Here is a 22,245-nt window from a genome sequence, read left to right as displayed (position 1 = left end):
ATGCTTTCATCACTCTTAGTATTAGAAGACAATAGAAAATAAAAGTATAATCATATCTAATTCAATTTCAGCCTTCATTTTTGAGATGTGAAAAGTGAACATTGCAATATTTATAATCGCAAAATCGCACTGGTGGGCACTTTTTGAAGTACCAGCAAATAAAACTGAATTAAAGAAAATTAAATATGAACATGCAATATAATTCTATGCATAGTGGTTATTATGCCTATTTTTTTTTCAAACAATTCCAGCTGCAAGTTTTTTCATTATAAGTCGATAAAAATACTGATATCTTCAATTTCAATGGCGGAAATAAAGTACCGAATGTTTTAAACATATACAAACTTCAAAATCACAAAAACTATTAAAGATACAGATGTGAAATTTTGCATGCATAATCAATACATATTGTAGAATATCATATCTAAATTTCAGCTCTGTACATCTTGTAGTTCTAAAATAATAAACTCAAAAATCGCAATAATTCACTGTTTATCATGACGAAGTATCGTATATAAGCAAACGTACCTGTTCAACACCAATTTACATTCAATACAAAAGGAAGCTGCATGTTAACAATAGAGTTCTCTATACAATTGATATTTCCTTGTGATTCTGTTGAACTCTTCGCTTGGAACTGACCACATTCGTCCATTTGAGGTGGTTACCTCAAATCGTCAATCAAACACATACAGAGAAGAGACTTTCTCTACTTCTGACCTTGCCCATCTAAAGGCATTTATTTTCACCTTACACTTGTCCAGAAATTTCACTTGTCCTTCACTACTCATGACAGAAATTACTTGACCTAAATAAAAGTCATCGTCATAATATACTGCCACAAACTGTCCTTGTTTGCTAAAGCTGCAGTTTCCAAACTCTGCCTGATCAACTAGAGCACTTTCTTCATCTGTTTCGCTTTGTTTGGCAAGGACATGCCCTTTGCCAGCATACCTTAGAGATGATCGCTCTGATGGCAGGTCTTTTGAATCTATAGCTGTGTGAAAGATGTGTCTTGCTACAATATCAATTATCTTTTCACAATTCTTGCCAAATACTTTTGCTTGCCCTATCAATTCAATGACACACTTGATGACATCTTTGGTGTACCGGTTGCTATTATATTCCTTCATAGAAACATTTCTTTTCTCGGCCTGATTAAGAAAATCAAATTTCATAACCGTTTTATTTTTGGTTTAATTTTTGGAAAAGTATTTGTTTTTTGTCTAATTTTAATTTTTTGCCAATACTACACTGTGACAAGGCAGTTTGGTACACGAGTGCACATTCAACAGCCTTCGTTTATGCTCGCGCGTAGCGTAAACGAAGGCTGGGCTGTAAAATGGAAAATAGTCCCAGAGTTCAGGAGTTAATACCATGCAAAAGAAATTAAACAAAAAAAACTTTTTAGCCAATAATCGCAAAAAAAATGCACCCCCCCCTCTAAGGTGCCCAGAAAGTTGGTACTCATTTTAAGTTAAATTTAAATGGAAAAGTGATCACCCACGTTTCAAAAAAGTAATTTCTTCATATCATGAAAACTATTTTTTGCGACGGAAACGGTTTTCAGATTCGTTTTTAGCACACTGAAATCTACAAAAATACACATTTTGTTATATACGGACGTGAGACGGGCCTTAAAGTAAAATACCGCGTCTTCAACATAAGTTGTTTTCATTGTGCTAATTTGATTTTTCTGTCTAGAATAAAATAAATTAAAACAATGAAACTTATGAAGTGAGCTATTATTTAGGAAACATGTGAGAGGGGGGTGGGCGTCTTTTTTTAACTAGTCTGTACTTTCACCTAACAATTTAATAAACGATACAAGAATCAAATTATTAAAACAATAGTATTTATGAAACAAACTATTATTTAAAAAAACCACTCTTAACTCTGTGTGTCGTTTTTTTTTTAAAAGAAAAAAACAATCATTTAAATTTGTTGTGTATTCAAAGTTGCTTTAATTCAAAAAAATGTTTAAAATTATTTATTTGTTTGAAAAAAAAAAAAAAAGAAAAAAAAAAAAGGCGCTCGCCCAGTTTAAATCATTATGAATATGTCATTTCATTTTATGTTTTTAATAAAAAAAAAAAATGTTCCATGAAAAACTTTCCCGTTCTCATTAATTAAATCGAAACATTTCCAATTAAACAATTACAGATATAAGTTCTCTTTCACTTTTTTATTTACTTTTTTCATAGTTCTTTCCGGAAGTTTAATTTTTTTGTTATTTCATGCTTCAGCCACAGTTTAATATAATGCTCTCCCCTAAATTTGGACAGCAGGTGCGTGAAATAAAATGGCGTCTCCAATTTCCAATTTTTTACGGGGAAGTGGATTGTTTAGTTATTTATTTTTTTGTTTTAACTGCAATCGTTCTCCAGTTTATTTTTTTTTGTTATTTATTCCATGCTTCGGCCATAGTCTCCCCTGGATTTGGACAGCAGGTGCGTGAAATAAAATGGCGTCTCCAATTTCGGCAATAAAGTGTAGAAGCACCGTATTTTCAGCTAACAATTTAAATTATACAAAAACAAAAAATAAATGTTAAAACAATAAAAGAAAACAGTACTTATGAAGCGAACTAACATGTGGAAGAGAGGGTGTTTTTTTGTTTTTAAATTTAGCCTAGTCTGTACTTTCGGTACTTATGCACTTAGCGAACTGTGCTGAAATAACATTTAGAAAGCCACTCTTAACATGGAGAGGAGAGGGTGTTTTGTAACGCTTCTGGACTTTCAACTAACAATTTAATATAAAAAGCTATCGTAAAACTTTAATTTAATTTGAAAATACTATTTAAAAATAGCGCGGTTTCGCTAAGTGCAACCACCGTACTTTCATCTATGGACAACAATAGTTTTTTACGTTTATTCAAACTTTAATTTTATGCAGTCGTATGCCTTGAATTAAATATCTACCATGCACCAAATCCTTTTCAAATAAATACAAAATGCTAGAAACGCGCTGTTCAATTTGCTTCTTGTCTAACATTTTTTACGCTCTTTTGCCAAGTTTGTTTACGTTCAGGAAACTGGTTTAGAATGCCGAATAAACGAATATTTAGATACTCAAACGTTTTAAAATTAAATCACTAATTTTATGAATGGTTTATTATAAATACTCCCTGTTTATTTCCCCCCTAAAATGATACAATATTAATTTAATTTTTGAAAAATCCAAAATATCGCTTATTTGTTTACGTTAAAAAGCTGAACACGTGCTAACTAAATGTTGCAAAATACTTCTGAATATTTAAAATATTCAAACGTAATTTTGACAAATTAATGTACAGAAATAGGTTTCTTATCGCTTATATTGAAATTGAAGCAGTATAGTGAACTATTTGGTGAAATACCAAAGTCGAACTTTCATTGACTCGCACAGTTTCACCGTGTTCACGGTTCACGCAATTTTGTCCAAAAGACTCCCGAGGTGTCAATTTTCTTTCGCCTTGCGCATTTTCGCGAATAAAGCTAGGTACAATTTCTTAGCACCATTTTATAGGAAATTGAATAAACTTTAATTTAATATCACGTTTGCCATGGTTATTATGAATAGTTAATTCACTAGAAGCAAATTAAATCAGAAAAAAATTTTAAAAAGAATTTCGCATATTTTTTTCCTTTATATTTGTTGTAATTTTTATACGTAAATAAAGATCATTCTTTGCTTAATTTGATGCTATTTATAGTTTTTTTATTGGTCGAATGGCAAAAATTCGCGAGAGTTTTAAATAAGAGTTATGATTTTCTTGATTTTTAAAAAATTAGCAGCTAGCGTTCCACGTCAAAATGTTATCACTTTTGTTGGTGCTATTAAAATAAATCAGTAAAATTGAATTTTTAATTCAACAAATACAAAATAAACACCATATGAAAGAGGGAGATTTGCTCTTTCATTTAATATATATTTTATCCCAAAACAAATTCAAACAAATGAAATACAGGCTGGTGAATATAACCTAAAGTTGACCATTTTTTACGAATTCCACTCATTTTTCAGGCTGCTGCCGGTACCTAATGCTAGATGGATGACCTAACCAGATCTACTGGTCCATCAGCACTGAGAGGGTTTTCCCTGCACCTGGTTTCAAAGCCAGGTATTTCTATGCTCTTGCATGGATAGTTAGGATCAATAGAGTTAGTATCAAAGAATTAGTATCCGCTTTGAAGTTACACTCCTCAGAATAGGATTAAGATTGGTTACGTTTTTAAAGGCGATATGTATGAGTATGGGGTGTAGATTAAAGGTTAATATCTATTAGGGTTAAGAAAAGATCAAATATGGTTTGTGGATTAGTGACTAATTGGAAAATTATAGCATAAGAGTTAGGGTATGTTTTGAAATGTGCTTTAGGTGTTAGTTTTCAAGTAAAGATAATCATCAGTACTTTATTCCATTTAATGAAAAAAAGATATATCACTTATAAGATTGATTTTGGTCTTGATAGTTCAAATTTAATGTATATTTAATTTGTTCAAATTTAATACTAAATTGTATCCATTATAAGGTTGATTTTGGTCTTGATAGTTCAAATTTAATGTATATTTAATTTGTTCAAATTTAATACTAAATTGTATCCATTATAAGGTTGATTTTGGTTTTGATAGTTCAAATTTAATGTATATTTAATTTGTTCAAATTTAATACTAAATTGTATCCATTATAAGGTTGATTTTGGTCTTGATAGTTCAAATTTAATGTATATTTAATTTGTTCAAATTTAATACTAAATTGTATCCATTATAAGGTTGATTTTGGTCTTGATTGTTCAAATTTAATGTATATTTAATTTGTTCAAATTTAATACTAAATTGTATCCATTATAAGGTTGATTTTGGTCTTGATAGTTCAAATTTAATGTATATTTAATTTGTTCAAATTTAATACTAAATTGTATCCATTATAAGGTTGATTTTGGTCTTGATTGTTCAAATTTAATGTATATTTAATTTGTTCAAATTTAATACTAAATTGTATCCATTATAAGGTTGATTTTGGTCTTGATTGTTCAAATTTAATGTATATTTAATTTGTTCAAATTTAATACTAAATTGTATCCATTATAAGGTTGATTTTGGTCTTGATAGTTCAAATTGTCTTCCTCTTATTTATTCAACATGGCTGATAACAATGATACGTCTTGCTTTATTATAAAATTTGATTTTCTTAGTTTAAAAAAAAAACAAAAAAAAACTACCTAATCAATTTACGTGATTTTTGGAATATGACATCTTCAGCTAATGTATTTTCTAACTTCTGGCATAGTGTTACCGGAAGTGGTGACAAGGCAAATCAGTTCCTTCACTTTTATTGTTCTTCAGTATTTTTATTGTGAAGCGATTTATTGAAACAAAATATAAGAAAAGGACATTATTGAAAAGTATACGATAAAAATAAACAAAATTATGAAAAGATAAAAATAACACAATTAGTCTTTATTTGCACTTTTAATAACAAAATTTTATAAAATAAGTTTTTATTTTGTTTGAAGTTTTATAAGAAATATCTGTATAATTATAAAACTATATAATTATAAAACTCAAATGACCTTGTAACAGATGTTGTAACTTGCGGTTGCGCATGCGTACACAAACATAAACCCATATCAGCGTAAATAATCAACTCTACAATAAAACAGGAAGTACGTTAGCTGACTATAACCCTATTTAAAAAATTTTTTAATCTTTAAAAATTTTGAAAGCAATACTTTCTGCGTATGAATTCTTTAGATGAAGATCTATAATTCAAATTATTTGGATTCTTCAGACTTCTGTTCTTTTTACATTCAAAATTTTTTTAGATGAAGGATGGTTGTTCCTATTATTTAGATTAATCGGACTAACATTCTCATGTTGAGTGTTATTTGCGCAATGTTTCGGACGATGTAACCTTTGGCCTTTTCCTTTTCTTTCATTTTTTATTTTTTCCTTTTCTTTCATTTTTTATTTTTTCCTTTTCTTTCATTTTTTTCCTTTTCTTTCATTTTTTTCCTTTTCTTTCATTTTTTTCCTTTTCTTTCATTTTTTTCCTTTTCTTTCATTTTTTCCTTTTCTTTCATTTTTTCCTTTTCTTTCCTTTTCTCCTTTTCTTTCCTTTTTTATTCTTTTCTCCTTTCCTTTTTTATTCTTTTCTCCTTTCCTTTTTTATTCTTTTCTCCTTTCCTTTTTTATTCTTTTCTCCTTTCCTTTTTTATTCTTTCTCCTTTCTTTTTTATTCTTTCTCCTTTCCTTTTTTATTCTTTCTCCTTTCCTTTTTTATTCTTTCTCCTTTCCTTTTTTATTCTTTCTCCTTTCCTTTTTTATTCTTTTCTCCTTTCCTTTTTTATCCTTTTCTCCTTTCCTTTTTTATTCTTTCTCCTTTCCTTTTTTATTCTTTCTCCTTTCCTTTTTTATTCTTTTCTCTTTTCCTTTTTATTCTTTTCTCTTTTCCTTTTTATTCTTTTCTCCTTTCCTTTTTTATTCTTTTCTCCTTTCCTTTTTTATTCTTTTCTCCTTTCCTTTTTTATTCTTTCTCCTTTCCTTTTTTATTCTTTCTCCTTTCCTTTTTTATTCTTTCTCCTTTCCTTTTTTATTCTTTCTCCTTTCCTTTTTTATTCTTTCTCCTTTCCTTTTTTATTCTTTCTCCTTTCCTTTTTTATTCTTTTCTCCTTTCCTTTTTTTTTCTTTCTCCTTTCCTTTTTTATTCTTTTCTCCTTTCCTTTTTTATTCTTTTCTCCTTTCCTTTTTTATTCTTTTCTCCTTTCCTTTTTTATTCTTTCTCCTTTCCTTTTTTATTCTTTTCTCCTTTCCTTTTTTATTCTTTTCTCCTTTCCTTTTTTATTCTTTTCTCCTTTCCTTTTTTATTCTTTTCTCCTTTCCTTTTTTATTCTTTCTCCTTTCCTTTTTTATTCTTTCTCCTTTCCTTTTTTATTCTTTCTCCTTTCCTTTTTTATTCTTTCTCCTTTCCTTTTTTATTCTTTCTCCTTTCCTTTTTTATTCTTTTCTCCTTTCCTTTTTTATTCTTTTCTCCTTTCCTTTTTTATTCTTTTCTCCTTTCCTTTTTTATTCTTTTCTCCTTTCCTTTTTTATTCTTTTCTCCTTTCCTTTTTTATTCTTTTCTCCTTTCCTTTTTTATTCTTTCTCCTTTCCTTTTTTATCCTTTTCTCCTTTCCTTTTTTATCCTTTTCTTCTTTCCTTTTTTATTCTTTTCTCCTTTCCTTTTTTATTCTTTTCTCCTTTCCTTTTTTATTCTTTTCTCCTTTCCTTTTTTATTCTTTTCTCCTTTCCTTTTTTATTCTTTTCTCCTTTCCTTTTTTATTCTTTCTCCTTTCCTTTTTTATTCTTTCTCCTTTCCTTTTTTATTCTTTCTCCTTTCCTTTTTTATTCTTTCTCCTTTCCTTTTTTATTCTTTCTCCTTTCCTTTTTTATTCTTTCTCCTTTCCTTTTTTATTCTTTCTCCTTTCCTTTTTTATTCTTTCTCCTTTCCTTTTTTATTCTTTCTCCTTTCCTTTTTTATTCTTTCTCCTTTCCTTTTTTATTCTTTCTCCTTTCCTTTTTTATTCTTTCTCCTTTCCTTTTTTATCCTTTTCTCCTTTCCTTTTTTATCCTTTTCTCCTTTCCTTTTTTATTCTTTTCTCCTTTCCTTTTTTATTCTTTTCTCCTTTCCTTTTTTATTCTTTTCTCCTTTCCTTTTTTATTCTTTTCTCCTTTCCTTTTTTATTCTTTCTCCTTTCCTTTTTTATTCTTTCTCCTTTCCTTTTTTATTCTTTTCTCCTTTCCTTTTTTATTCTTTCTCCTTTCCTTTTTTATTCTTTCTCCTTTCCTTTTTTATTCTTTCTCCTTTCCTTTTTTATTCTTTCTCCTTTCCTTTTTTATTCTTTCTCCTTTCCTTTTTTATTCTTTCTCCTTTCCTTTTTTATTCTTTCTCCTTTCCTTTTTTATTCTTTTCTCCTTTCCTTTTTTTTTCTTTCTCCTTTCCTTTTTTATTCTTTTCTCCTTTCCTTTTTTATTCTTTCTCCTTTCCTTTTTTATTCTTTTCTCCTTTCCTTTTTTATTCTTTCTCCTTTCCTTTTTTATTCTTTTCTCCTTTCCTTTTTTATTCTTTTCTCCTTTCCTTTTTTATTCTTTTCTCCTTTCCTTTTTTATTCTTTTCTCCTTTCCTTTTTTATTCTTTCTCCTTTCCTTTTTTATTCTTTCTCCTTTCCTTTTTTATTCTTTCTCCTTTCCTTTTTTATTCTTTCTCCTTTCCTTTTTTATTCTTTCTCCTTTCCTTTTTTATTCTTTTCTCCTTTCCTTTTTTATTCTTTTCTCCTTTCCTTTTTTATTCTTTTCTCCTTTCCTTTTTTATTCTTTTCTCCTTTCCTTTTTTATTCTTTCTCCTTTCCTTTTTTATCCTTTTCTCCTTTCCTTTTTTATCCTTTTCTTCTTTCCTTTTTTATTCTTTTCTCCTTTCCTTTTTTATTCTTTTCTCCTTTCCTTTTTTATTCTTTTCTCCTTTCCTTTTTTATTCTTTTCTCCTTTCCTTTTTTATTCTTTTCTCCTTTCCTTTTTTATTCTTTCTCCTTTCCTTTTTTATTCTTTCTCCTTTCCTTTTTTATTCTTTCTCCTTTCCTTTTTTATTCTTTCTCCTTTCCTTTTTTATTCTTTCTCCTTTCCTTTTTTATTCTTTCTCCTTTCCTTTTTTATTCTTTCTCCTTTCCTTTTTTATTCTTTCTCCTTTCCTTTTTTATTCTTTCTCCTTTCCTTTTTTATTCTTTCTCCTTTCCTTTTTTATTCTTTCTCCTTTCCTTTTTTATTCTTTCTCCTTTCCTTTTTTATCCTTTTCTCCTTTCCTTTTTTATCCTTTTCTCCTTTCCTTTTTTATTCTTTTCTCCTTTCCTTTTTTATTCTTTTCTCCTTTCCTTTTTTATTCTTTTCTCCTTTCCTTTTTTATTCTTTTCTCCTTTCCTTTTTTATTCTTTCTCCTTTCCTTTTTTATTCTTTCTCCTTTCCTTTTTTATTCTTTTCTCCTTTCCTTTTTTATTCTTTCTCCTTTCCTTTTTTATTCTTTCTCCTTTCCTTTTTTATTCTTTCTCCTTTCCTTTTTTATTCTTTCTCCTTTCCTTTTTTATTCTTTCTCCTTTCCTTTTTTATTCTTTCTCCTTTCCTTTTTTATTCTTTCTCCTTTCCTTTTTAATTCTTTTCTCATTTTCTTTCATTTTTTTAATTCTTTTCTCATTTTCTTTCATTTTTTTAATTCTTTTCTCATTTTCTTTCATTTTTTTAATTCTTTTCTCATTTTCTTTCATTTTTTAAATTCTTTTTTCATTTTCTTTCATTTTTTAAATTCTTTTCTCATTTTCTTTCATTTTTTAAATTCTTTTCTCATTTTCTTTCATTTTTTAAATTCTTTTCTCATTTTCTTTCATTTTTTTAATTCTTTTCTCATTTTCTTTCATTTTTTTAATTCTTTTCTCATTTTCTTTCATTTTTTTAATTCTTTTCTCATTTTCTTTCATATTTCTTTTTGACTTAGATTTTTTTATTCATTTTCCTTTCGTTTCTTCAATTTTTTTTTCATTTTTCTATATAGTATTTACTCCAAAAATTACAATAATATATTGTAATTAACAGTAATATTCTTTTGTATTTAGTTTCTACTTATATGTCTTTACAGGTAAAATTGTTCCCATTGAAGCTGTGTTGGAAATGAAGGCCAATTTCAAATTGCCAGTTGAAGGTGTCGATCCATTTGACAAAATTGAATTCATAGAACTGCAAAGGGATAAAGCTGCACTCCTCGTAGACAAGTATGTCCTTTTCTTCTGAATTATGGCAATGTATTCTCTTTTATTTCAATTTTTTTTTTTTTTGCATTTCTTTACGAAACACAGTGATTGTTTTTTTTGTTTTTTTGTCATGGATGGTTGAAAGAATGACAATGTTCTTGTTTCACTTGTACCCCCTCGACATACATATCACCGACAAACCCGCTTAGCAATAAGATCTCACCCCTTCATTGTTGTTGTCCCTAAATGCCAGAAAGCTTTCTATTCTAATAGTTTCTTCCCTCAAACAGCTATACTTTGGAATTCCCTTCCTGCTGTCTGCTTCCCTGATTGTACTGATATGCAGAAGTTTAAATGTGGCATAAACAAATATCTTGTTAATCTTTCTTAGACATGGCCCCAAAATAGTAGCCCCTTACGTCCAAGTGGTGATATGCTTTGTAAGGGGTGAATATGGGTGTAAAAAAAAACAAAAAAAAAACAGTTAGACTTTTGGTGCTTCTATATTATACAAATGAAAAAAAATATTGAATTTCAAGTAAAACAGACATGATTGTCATGTCTCAGATAGTAACATATCCCAAAATTATGAAAAATGATAGGTAGAAAAATTATTATTAATGAAAAAAGAAATTTGTCTAAGGGAACAAAATCACTATATTACGGTTACTTAAGTAGATGCGTTGAGATAAAGGGAGATAATTAAATTCTGTTGTTTATGTCACATGATGACGAACGTAATTCAAAATGTCGGACAAGATTTATTCCCCCCGTATAAACTTTGAAAACAGTTTTTCATGAATAATTATTTTTCTACCTTATCGTTTTCCGTAATTTTTGGATATGTTACTATTTGTGACATGGCAATTATGTTAGTACTATTTGTTTCACGTGAAATTAAATTTTTTTTCTTCGTTTGTATAACATAGAAGCTGCAGACTTTTATATATGTAAAACTAGAAAAATGAATTCCAAAGATGAGATTTGCATCATTTTTATCTTTTCCTTACAAATATTAAATCAAAATATAACGGATCCAATTCAATGCAAATCTAATATAGTTGAATTTTCAAATGTGAGTTTGTGCCCATTTTAAGCTTCCTGTGAGTGTGGTGTGTATGTGTGTGTACAAAGTATTTATTTATTTTTATATATATATATAGAGAGAGAGAGAGAGACAGCAAACTTAAAATTGACAATTCTATTTTCTTTATTTGCATATTTGGCAACTATCGGTTATTTTGAGTTCAGTTTGGCTTGACAATTCATCATAGAGAGGCTTCCTCTATATGTTTATTTATTTATATATATATATATATATATATATATATATATATATACACACACACATGCCACATTAGTTATTCCAAAAAACAAAAGATAGAATCGGTTCACACTAATAAATTTATTTTATTTATTTTTGGGTAGATTACCTGAATAATTATTACATTGCATCTTACATGTGTTTCGTTAAATAGTGAAAGATCACTAAACAATTCTTCAGAGATGAATTGATGTTCCTTAAATATGCAGGGTCAGTTTAGCAATGTGTGGTCAAGCATTGTTGTGGAGGAGACTTGGGCCTTTTCTGTTGACTAATGCTCGGTGTTGGTGTCGAAGTTTCTGATGCATTAATTAAGTAGTTGCAATACAGTTTATTATTGACAATATTATCCTATTTCTTCATTCTCATTTCATATCTAAACGTCATTAAGCCAGTTTTTTTCTGTCTGCATTTTTTATAATTCTGACTCTTCTCTTCTGATAAGAAGCATTTAGCTTCGAAATGCCATGGCCTAAAGATGTTTTTTTTTTTCTTCATTTTTTCCCTTTTTACTTTTCCTTATTGTTCTGATGATATAATGAAGTTTTATATTTTCTTACTCATCTTTCATTTAATTTTATTGTTTGCTCCTCTTAATAATGTTGAGCTTTTCTTATCTTGATAAGTTTTGCTTTGTTAAAGATTTACTCTTTGATATATATATATATATATATATATATATATATATATATATATATGAGTTCAAAATAGCATAATGTAAACAAACTAAGGTATTTGTAGCTTCTCTTCCAATTTTCGGATTTTTTAATCATGTCCAAACGCATTTTATTTCTTTTGGTGGATTGATTATTGCTATTTCTTCTGATGAGTTAAGGGCAAAATAGATTCACTGACTGATAAAATTAAGTGAATGATTTTGTACTACGAAACAGATCCTATCAAGAATTGTGAATATCAGCTGACTTAAAGGAATAAATTGTAAGATGGTCAACATCATGAAATTTGTCATTTATTCATTATATGCTCTGTAATTACATTGAGCTTCTTAAATAAGGATTGGTATATATAGAAAGGGAAATATAAGTGAATAAAGAATATTTCCACAAATATATATATATATATTTTAGTGATGGAACAATCCCAATATTTTTCCCGATTCCGATACAATTTCTGATTCCAATTCTTTATAAATTTCTGAATATTTAACTATTGTTATTTTCTCCGATTTCTGTAAAAAAAAAAAAAAAAAAAAAAAAAAAAAAAAGACACATGTTCAATATGCAGATATTTTCTGTTTAGGAAAATTACACTTGTGAAGGATGATCTATAAATTTAAGCTCTACTGGTATTTTAAAATCAATAAATATTTATTATTTTATCATTATTACCAGCAATGGACGATTTTGCTTTAAACAAAATCAAATTAAAAAAGAAAAAAAAAAAAAAAAACAATCCAAAGAATCGTTTTGGCATCAGAAAAATAGGCGCCGATACCTCCAAATTTATCGATTTTTTTTTTTTTTTTTTTTTTTTTTTTTCTGATTCCCAATTCTGATCTCAATTAATCGTCCCAACGCTAATATATATATATATATATATATATATATATATATTAGAAGAATACTCATTCCAAGACAGGTAAAAATATATTCTCTGATTAGAACAGTCTAGTACCACTTTCATGGCCACTTACAAAAATTAGAATTCAGATATAATGATGCCAAACCTTATGGGTAGAATCCTTATTCCATTTTTGTCTCATAATCAAAATCCATGATTTTTGATTCTAGAAAATGTCTTAAGTCTTAAGTGATACACTTTGTAGATTGATTCCTTACAAGTCAAGTATTATGGCTTATTTGTGCTGATACAAAAAATATTATCTTCATGATCAGTTAAAGATTCTCTCCACTAATGTTTATGGTTCACATGTTTATTCTTTGTCACGGCTTCTTTTCCATTTTCATTTTTAAATTAATTCTTCCAGCTATGTAAAGGAAGGAATTGAGAAACGCCCCCCTCGGGAAATGGTATTCCGCCATGATAATAAATATCAACCACAACACATCATGCCATCTCCAGTATGTAGCCCGCAATCGGTAAGTTCTAAATTAATTTTTTTTTTAATACTTTTTTTTATGAAATGATGTACCAACAATCCCCTGGGTCACCAGCAACAAGCCAGCCAAGTAAGATTCAAGACCAGGAGCTTTACAATGTCAGCAAATTCAAATACCTAGGGACCACGGTCATGAACAACAACAAAATGGACGAGGAGATTTCTACAAGAATGGCTAACGCCTCCATATCCTATGGAAAACTCAAACAGAAGGTCTGGCAAAATAAAGACCTGACTTTCAGAACTAAATGCTTGGTGTACCGCGCCATCGTCCTCTCGTCACTCTTATATGGTGCAGAAACTTGGCTAGTGTACAAACTGGTAGCCCGCAAGCTCAAAACCTATATGATGAGACATCTCCGGCAGATTTTAAATGTCAAGTGGTATGACTTTGTCAGCAACAGGGAGATCCTATCACAAGCCAACCTCCCAAGCATGTATGACCTGCTCATCTGGAAAAACCTGAGATGGGCCGGACACGTAAACAGAATGGAGAACTCCCGACTACCAAAACAGATACTGTTTTCACAACTGGAGGATGGAGTACGAGGCATAGGCAGACCTAAGCTCAGGTTTCGTGACACCGTCAAACGAAATCTAAAGGACAGGTTGATCCCTACTGGAAGCTGGCAGACCCTCAGTCACGACCGTGACAAGTGGAGAATGATGGTTCGCAGGAAGTCGTCTTTGGACACGGAGGACAGCACATGATGATGATGACTTTTTTAAAAACATTTTTTTATATTTATATATTTATATTTATTTATTTTTAAATTATTTTATATTTATTTTTTTAAATATTTTTTATATTTATTTATTTTTAAATTATATTTATTTCATTTATTTTATATTTTTTCTAATATTTTTATATTTTTAAATTAATTTTTAAATTATTTTTCAAATTATTTTATATTTATTTTTTATATTTTTTGTATAGATTTTATCTTTATGTACTTTTTAAATTATTTTATATTCATTTTTATTTATATTTTATTTTATTTTTTAATACTTTTTTTTTTTTAACATTTAGGAAATTTCTTTATTTTCCATTTTGTTTTATTTTAACCCCCCACACACACACACACAATTTGTTTAACTTCAGTGATCTGGCGAGAACTGGTGTGTTAATGTGATTACGCCGTATATATTCACACTAAACGACATGTTTAATCAGTTGCATGTTTAATGGGTTGAATGTTTAATGTGTGGCATGTTTAATGTGTTTCATGTTTAATTGTTGGCATGTTTGCAATGCATGTGAATTGAATAACTACCCATATACCGAATTTAGAAAAATCCTAGTTGACAACACGAAAATCATTCAAACGTGAAAAGACTAAAAATACTGGAAGCACTGTATCTAAGAGCTAAACAGCCAAAAATTGACAATGTAAATTTTGAAAACTGTAACAGCATTTTAAAGTGCCTGGGTACATAACCATCCAATATATGTATGTGTGTACATATACTTGCATATGTATATCTATATATGTTGTAAAGTTATAATTTAATTGAATTAAAAAATATTGTAACTTCCATACCATTTTGTAAATCACACTTTTAAACCATTGTATATTTAATTTAGCCACATTCTTAACATGTTAAAAATATTTTTTTACACACGAGACGCTTCACTATTTCAAGTAATTTAAATGTAATTTGAACTGAAGCATATAAAAGCATCCAGATTTTAAACGAAACAAATCAAAAACTGCCTGAAGATGACTGAAGAAAATCAGTTAAAAGTACTTGCAAAAATCAAAAAGAAAAACAATGGAACTTTCTTACACAAATTCAGCCGAGATATTAAAACGACCATACAAAAAAAGACAATTAAGCAGAAACACTCCAGGCTGTTCAACAATGTCTGTCTAAATGAAAACATGCTGCCTAAGTACACAATATATAAATATACCATCTTTTTTGGCAATTTTATAAGTTTCAAATCTCAGTGACTATTGATCAGAATTTAATAAATAAGGCTCAATGGAAAGGAAATTGTGTAGTGGGCTATGTGACATTTGCCCATAAGGTCCCGCATTAAGGGCATTATCCATCATCCAGAGCCTATTTTTGGCACTTTTTTAGTCATAAAATGTTTCAATCATAGTCATTTGTTTTCTTAGTTTTGAATATGAATTACAAAATATCTGATATTTCCCCAAAACCTCTGACCTTGATGGAGCCGGAGACTAAAACTTGCTGCTATGGTTTTACATGATCTGAAATAGCAGCAAGGGGAGACTTGATTCCAAATATTTTTCATGTTATATCTCCCCTCTTTGGTTTTCATATATAAAGTAAAATTCACAGTGTATAAGGATTATTTGATGCTGGAGATATTCATAATCGTACCCTATTTCCAAAAGTCTCCCTTCCATCAAGACCAGAGGTTTTGTGAAAATATATATCTATATAAGTGTTTGCATGATTTATCGGAATCCGAAAAATTTGTGCCTATTTTTGGATTCTGATACCAATTCCTTTTAATTTTTTTTTTTTTTTTTTTTTTAATTTGAATTTTTTTTTTTTTAATTTGAATTTTTTTTTTTTTAATTTCATTTTTTTTTTTTTTTAATTTGAATTTTTTTTTTTTTAATTTCATTTTTTTTTTTTTTTTAAACACAACCTTCCACTGTTGGTAGTAATAATAAAATAATAAATATTTAATTACAACCAGTAAAACTAAAATCTATAGATCATCCCCAGTATGTTTTTACGCTTAACAAAATATATGCATATTTAACTTGTGTTTTTACTGTAATTGGAATAAAATGACATCATAATTAGATATTTAGAGAGTTATAAAGATTCGGAATTAGTAATTGTATCGGAATTGGGAATTTAGTAGGACATCCGTAATTGTATCGGAATCAGGAAAAAATATTGGAATCGTCCCATCATTAATATATAGACACACACTAGCGTGTTGCCTGGTCGTAAAAAATACTTAAACATGGTATTTTAATTCATGCAGATTTTGTGTTTATTATTATAAAGCAAACTCTCTATTGATTATTATATTGTACCCAATGTAATAATCAATAGAAAAATAAGGCTTTTAATATCAATGTCAGAGCGAGAAAATACTCAACTTTATAGGTATACTAGCAAATTTACCCAACAGCAAATATAATGTTAAATTCCTTTAAAAAAAACCCAAAGAAACTGAGGCATGTGCATGCGAGTATTATATTTTTTTCTAAACAGTTCACTTCTTGTATGTAAAAAAAAAAAAAAAAAAAAAAAAAAAAAATACTGGAGCTGAGATCTAAACCAAACCTAAACGCAGTGAAGTATGATAACCATTAAGCCAGCTTGACACAATCTTTAAAAAGTTTTTTCAAACCTACTTATTCTTAACATAAGTAATCTGTCATGTGAACGATTCCTGCATGCGCATTCGTGAAACAGTTGACAAACAGATAGAAATTCAATGACCCCCCCCCCCCCCGTACCAATTTTTCAATTTTGATCTCTTAGCAGGAAAATGTTTTTTCCAAATGAAAACAAATTAAAAAGTTTTCCACGTGTCTGAATACCCTATACACCAAATTTCAAGTCTGTAAATTAAAAATTTGTTGAGTATATTGATTGAGAACTGTCCTCACACAAACACATTCTCACTTTTATAGATATACTAGCAGGTTGCCTGGTGTTGCCCGGTCATAAAATATGCATAAATATTATATTTTAATTAAAAGCTGATTTCTTATTTATTATAAACAGAAATGCCATAAGTATTAAATGTAATGCTAAATTCCTTTTTTTTAAAAATGAAGTAAAAAAAAAAAAAAAAAATGCAAAGAAACTGAGATCTGTGCATGCGAGTATTATGTTTTTTGTTTTTTTTTTTAAACAGTTCACTTCTTTTATGTAAAAAAAAAAAAAAAATACACAAACTGAGATTGAAACCTAAAGACAGTGAGTCAAGTACGCTAACCATTAGGCCAGCTTGACATGATCTTTAAAAAGTGTTTTCAAACCAACTTATATTTAATATAAGGAATCTTTGATGTGAACCATTCAAACATGCACAATCGTGAAACAGTTAGGAAACGAAGAAAAAAAAGAATGATGTCTCCCACATACCAACTTTTCAATTGCTCTTATTTTCCACATATCTGAATAACCTATATACCAAATTTCAAGTCTGTAGATTAAAAATTTGTTGCATATATAGGTTGAGAACCCATACACACGCTATCTTTTATAGATATATTGATATACTAGCATGGGTACCTGGGGATGCCCGGGTTCACATGAAGTTCCGTTTGGAACAAACCTGCTATACTAACGATATTATTCACTTTCATTGTGGGCAACATTGATACCCCGACTGTGAACCCTCAGTGATCCCTAATATGGATCTCCTTGTTAAATACGTGTCAATCCTCGGTCGCGGACCCCAATGTGATCTGTATTCGTCCTTCGGGTTGATAGGCTGCTGCTTCGTAGATCTGTCACACTGGAAATGACTCAGTTTCATGCACGCAAAAGAAAGACAGACTGAATTATATCTATTCTACTGGTTAATTCAAGATAGATATACACAATATAAAATTATATACAATTTTTCAGTTGTTGATTTTGACAAAAACTCTACTGAGTCCGAATAAGATTAATTACTCTTGATTTTGCGGTGGCGATGGTTCGGGAAGAGAGAAAGGGGGATGTGACGACCCTTCGATTGTATTTGATTTCTCTCGAATCTCAGCTCCAACTACAGAATTTTGCATGGGGACCCGTTTATGTAGTCAGGTTAGGGGTAGGTCGGACTACCACCTATACCAATCACCACTGATTACGTCACCTCATGGAAATCCCCGTGTGTGTGTGTGTGTGTACCTGTGAATCTGCAAACTCTCTCAGACCTGTTTCTCACGATCGAAAAAGTATAACCCCGTGACCTCTCGGTCGGGTATTGCACTCCTTAGCATTGGAAATGAAATTGTGTTTTGTTATGTCTCTCGAAGTGACATCAATTTGTCGTTTTCACCAAACAATAAAATTTATAATCTTTCAGCAAGGTTGGATGCTGTTGCCTGGGCATACAATAATACTTATCAATAAAACAATCATATCTGCCGGCATTCTCCCGTGTTTCGGGAGCTTCAGCCTTTATTTTTTAATATTTAAAAATAAAGCAAAACATCTTTCTGTCTACACGCTAGAAACTTATTGTGATTACCAAATTATTTTATGTGATGAAGAGTTTATTTTTTTATCTTTCGAACTTCGGAGCATAATTTAAAAAAAGAAAAAAAAAAAAATTCCTCAAAGGAAATAACTACCCGTTTCTAAAAAAAATCGATGTCGGAAATAATAATTCCAAATAAATTAAATATATTATCAATATAATTGTTATTTAAAGTTGTTGAAATAACAATCTTAAATAGAATACTTAAAACAACTCTCGCGCTAGAAACTTAAACTAACATACAGCTATTTAATAAAATCGATTTTCCTTAATATAATATGCAAATGAGATGAACTCTTAATCGTATATTTTGAAAGAACCATATTATATATAGAAATAAATGAAACATTAAAATAACAGACTTTTTGTATATATATATATATATATTGATTTAATTGTGAACAAACACAGAAATACGAATTTATATATATTTTCTTTCTACTAATGCCAAAACCTATTAATTTCTTAATATAATGTGAATGATTGCATGTGTAATCGTGAAATAAATTAGCAAACAGATAAAAATCCGGTGGCCTCCCACGTACCAATTTTCTAATTTTGACCCCTTAGTAGCCCCTTTTTTCTGGATGAAAACCGATTAAAACGTTTTCCACATGTCTGAATACCCTATATACCAAATTTCAAGTCTACAGATCAAAAATCTGTTGAGTATATAGGTTGAGAAGTGTCCTCACACACACATTTTTTCCCTTTTATAAATATGATGTATGATTTTAACCTGTTTTTAAAAGAAATTCTTATTCTGCTAATGCTAAAAACTATTGACCCTTTTCGTTTCAGGCTCAAAAGAAAATGCCCGATTCCTTCACAATGGCAATGGCTACTATTAGTCATCCAACAGTTAAGCTTGAACCAGATACAGTGAAAATTGAACCAGGTCTCCCAGCTGATCCAAGCCGCTTGCCAACTCCAGTAGCTACACCACCAAAACCAGACGTGTACATCCTTCCCGTTTCAACAACAACAGCAGCAACAACAACAACAACAGTGAAAACAGAGCAGGTCAGCACTGGCACTGCAGACACTACGGTGTCCGCAGATACCCAGAGAGAAGATGGAGAAACCAATAAAGGAAATAGTAATGATACGGCTGCCAAAGGTGACAGCGGCAGCTCTTCAACAACAAGCAGGAAGTCGGGATATCGTGAAGAAAGCCGAAGACGTGATAGAAGAGATGAACATCGCCGCCGGAGCCGCAGTCGAAGTCGGAGCCGGAGTCGCAGTCGAAGTCGCAGTCGCAGTAGTAGCTACTACAGAGATAGGAGCCGTCATGGTTCTCGATATCATAGTGAGGATAGACGAGACAGACATTATAGGGATAGGTACAGGGAAAGAGGACATGACGAAGACAGGTACAGGAGTCGTCATAGAAGTGACAGCCATGGGAGAAGCCGGGGTTCCGACAGCAGATATAGGGATCGTAGGGACGACAGGGATCGTAGAGACGACAGAGATCGTAAGGACGACAGGGATCGTAGAGACGACAGAGATCGTAGTTACCATAGCGATCGCAAATCTTCCGAAAGCCAATCCCAAAATTCCACAAAGTCAGCTTCCGATGTTAAGTCACCTACTAACTATCAATCACCGCAAAACCCAGGTGATGCTGGGCCCCTGGAATCCAAGTGGACACAGTCTAATGTATCTGACTCCACGAGACAACCATGTCCGAGTGGTGACAATAATTATCAAAGTTCAGGCATTCCGAATGGTGGACAAATTATGAGTCCGTTTGACTCTGTAGATAACCGGGATAAATCCGATTTAATCGATCTGTTTGGACGCCAAGACGTTGACTTACGGATGTCCGCTGGTGATGCCTATCCAAACGACACAAGTAGGTCACAATTATTGCCTACTAATACCGTAAAACCAAACAATTATACTTCCTGGCAACCCCAATCACAATTGTATCCGATTGAATCAAATCCCTACGGTCCACCACAGGTATCTGAACAACCCCCATTAAGATTAATGCCACCAACCCAGTCACGGATGCCCTTAACTGGTCCCGCTTACCCTCCGCACCCACCTCCTCCTTACAGTGAGATAAAAAACGAATTTAGTAACTCTAACTACCAAAACTATCCTGCGTCTTCATCATCATCGTCATCATACCCAGAGAGAAATGATCGTTATTCCTCGGAAAATTTAGCTTATCCTCCGAGAGGCCATGGTGAGCATTCGGCCCCGATTTTGGATAATAGAAGGAATTATTTTCCTGGCAAAGAAGATGGCAATGATTTAAATCAGAATTATCGAGGTATGATGCCCCAGTCGAAACCATTGGAGACTCAGTACGGCTACGCTTCTAACAATGCGACGAGGAATGACGATTTAGATGTACGGACAGGCTATTCCCCATCGAAGGCTTCCTCTGCAAATGTTGGCTCCCATCTATACCCACCTTACGCTTCAAGCAAATCGGCTCCTCCGTCATCTGAAACGAATGTTAATAATCAGTCTAATAAAGACAGTGATCTCCGGTTTGGCATGAATGTTTGGAACAAAAATGATTCCAGGATGCCAAATAATGACAATAACAACGGTCGATCTGGCTTTGGAATGGAGCCTGTCTCCATGTCATCTTCTAATAACAATAGCACTTATGCTTCGGAAATGAACTTTCCAACTGAGCCGTTCCAGCAGTCAACCAACGTCCAGCTGCCTGATAATAAGAATAACAAAAGACCAGACTCTTATTCTTTCGCTAATCAAAGTGGGCCTGTTTATCGAAATGATTATAACCCCTCTCAAAGATGGGCTAATCAGGGTCAGGGTGATGGGCCTCCGTCGTTGGCTGGCGGTGTAAGCGATAATCCAGCCAAGACGCCAAATACACAAGTACAGTATCCGCCCCAACAGCAGGGTCAATGGTCTGAGATGAATCGCATGGATTCAAGGTTGGCACCGCCGCCATCCCAAGGAAATTTTGGTATGAGGTTTCCGACACATGCTCCTGACTATTCTACGTATCCGAATATGTCTCAGGATATGAATAGGAGATATCCGTATTAAGTTTTCATAAAGGTTGGGGGGGGGTGTAATTTTTGTTTTCCAGGAATTAGTGATTTTGATTTTTTTCTTTTTTTTTTTTTTTGTTGTATCATTTTTTTTTATTTTTTTTTATTTCTTAGCATCTTGAGATAAGAATTACATCTTTCAGATGTTAAGTTTCAAGAATTAAAAAAGAAAAAAAAAATTCCTGAAATAGTTTATTGTAAAATAATGCATTGAAAAAAGAAAAAAAATGAAAACAAGGCAGGAGGAGGGGGTGTTAAACTACTTGGGACAAATTTTTTTTGGGAGAGGAGGGTATTTCTGTTGTATCCTCTGGTTGAAAGTTGTGACAATTTTATTTTGCTTTTAACTCCCTCTCCCACTTTTTTTTTTTCTCCAACCTCCCTCCATTTTCTGTAATTTTTCAACGTTAAAAAAAAAAAGAATTGTAAAGATAAAATATCTTTTGGTCAATGTCATCGTCTGGGAGAGAAAAAAAAACAGGAAAAAAAAAGAAACAAATCCTTCCTGTCTACATGCCTGATTCTTCTGAAGAAGTTATTGTACCATTGTTACTCCATTTGGCGACCAGGAAACAGAAAAAATACAAAGCCCTGCTATCCTTCAAGATGTGGTTCGTAAGATTTTCATTCAGATTGTTTCAAAGATTTTCTTTTTTTTTTTTTCTTTTTTTTTTTTTTTTTTTTACATTTCATTTTCAATCAAGATAATCCTCCATTTTGTTGTCAAATTGTCTAATTAAAATGGGGGGGGGGGGGGTTAAAGAAACACTCGACAGAGATAAGAGGCTACTGTAATTAGGGAGCAACCGAATTGGGCAGTTGGGTTCAGATTACACATTGGTT

General features: G+C 30.9%; 1 protein-coding gene across 1 annotated transcript in view; it reads left to right on the top strand.

Moving 5' to 3' along the window:
• LOC145258329 (uncharacterized) overlaps positions 1–22,007 on the top strand; it is a 59,209-nt gene extending 37,202 nt beyond the window's left edge. Inside the window, exons 10-12 of the mRNA XM_080116481.1 lie at positions 9,643–9,775; positions 13,027–13,138; positions 19,160–22,007. Coding sequence (XP_079972607.1) covers positions 9,643–9,775; positions 13,027–13,138; positions 19,160–21,397 — 2,483 coding nt within the window. The 3' untranslated portion in view covers positions 21,398–22,007. The remainder of the gene's footprint in view (positions 1–9,642; positions 9,776–13,026; positions 13,139–19,159) is intronic.
• Positions 22,008–22,245: the final 238 nt, after the last annotated feature.

This window comes from Euprymna scolopes, chromosome 33, assembly GCF_053919585.1.
Source record: "Euprymna scolopes isolate OS-2025 chromosome 33, ASM5391958v1, whole genome shotgun sequence".
In the NCBI taxonomy this organism is placed as follows: Eukaryota; Metazoa; Mollusca; class Cephalopoda; order Sepiida; family Sepiolidae; genus Euprymna; species Euprymna scolopes.
The sequence above is the reverse complement of the archived record's forward strand: the minus strand, read 5'-3'. Positions and strand labels throughout refer to the sequence as shown.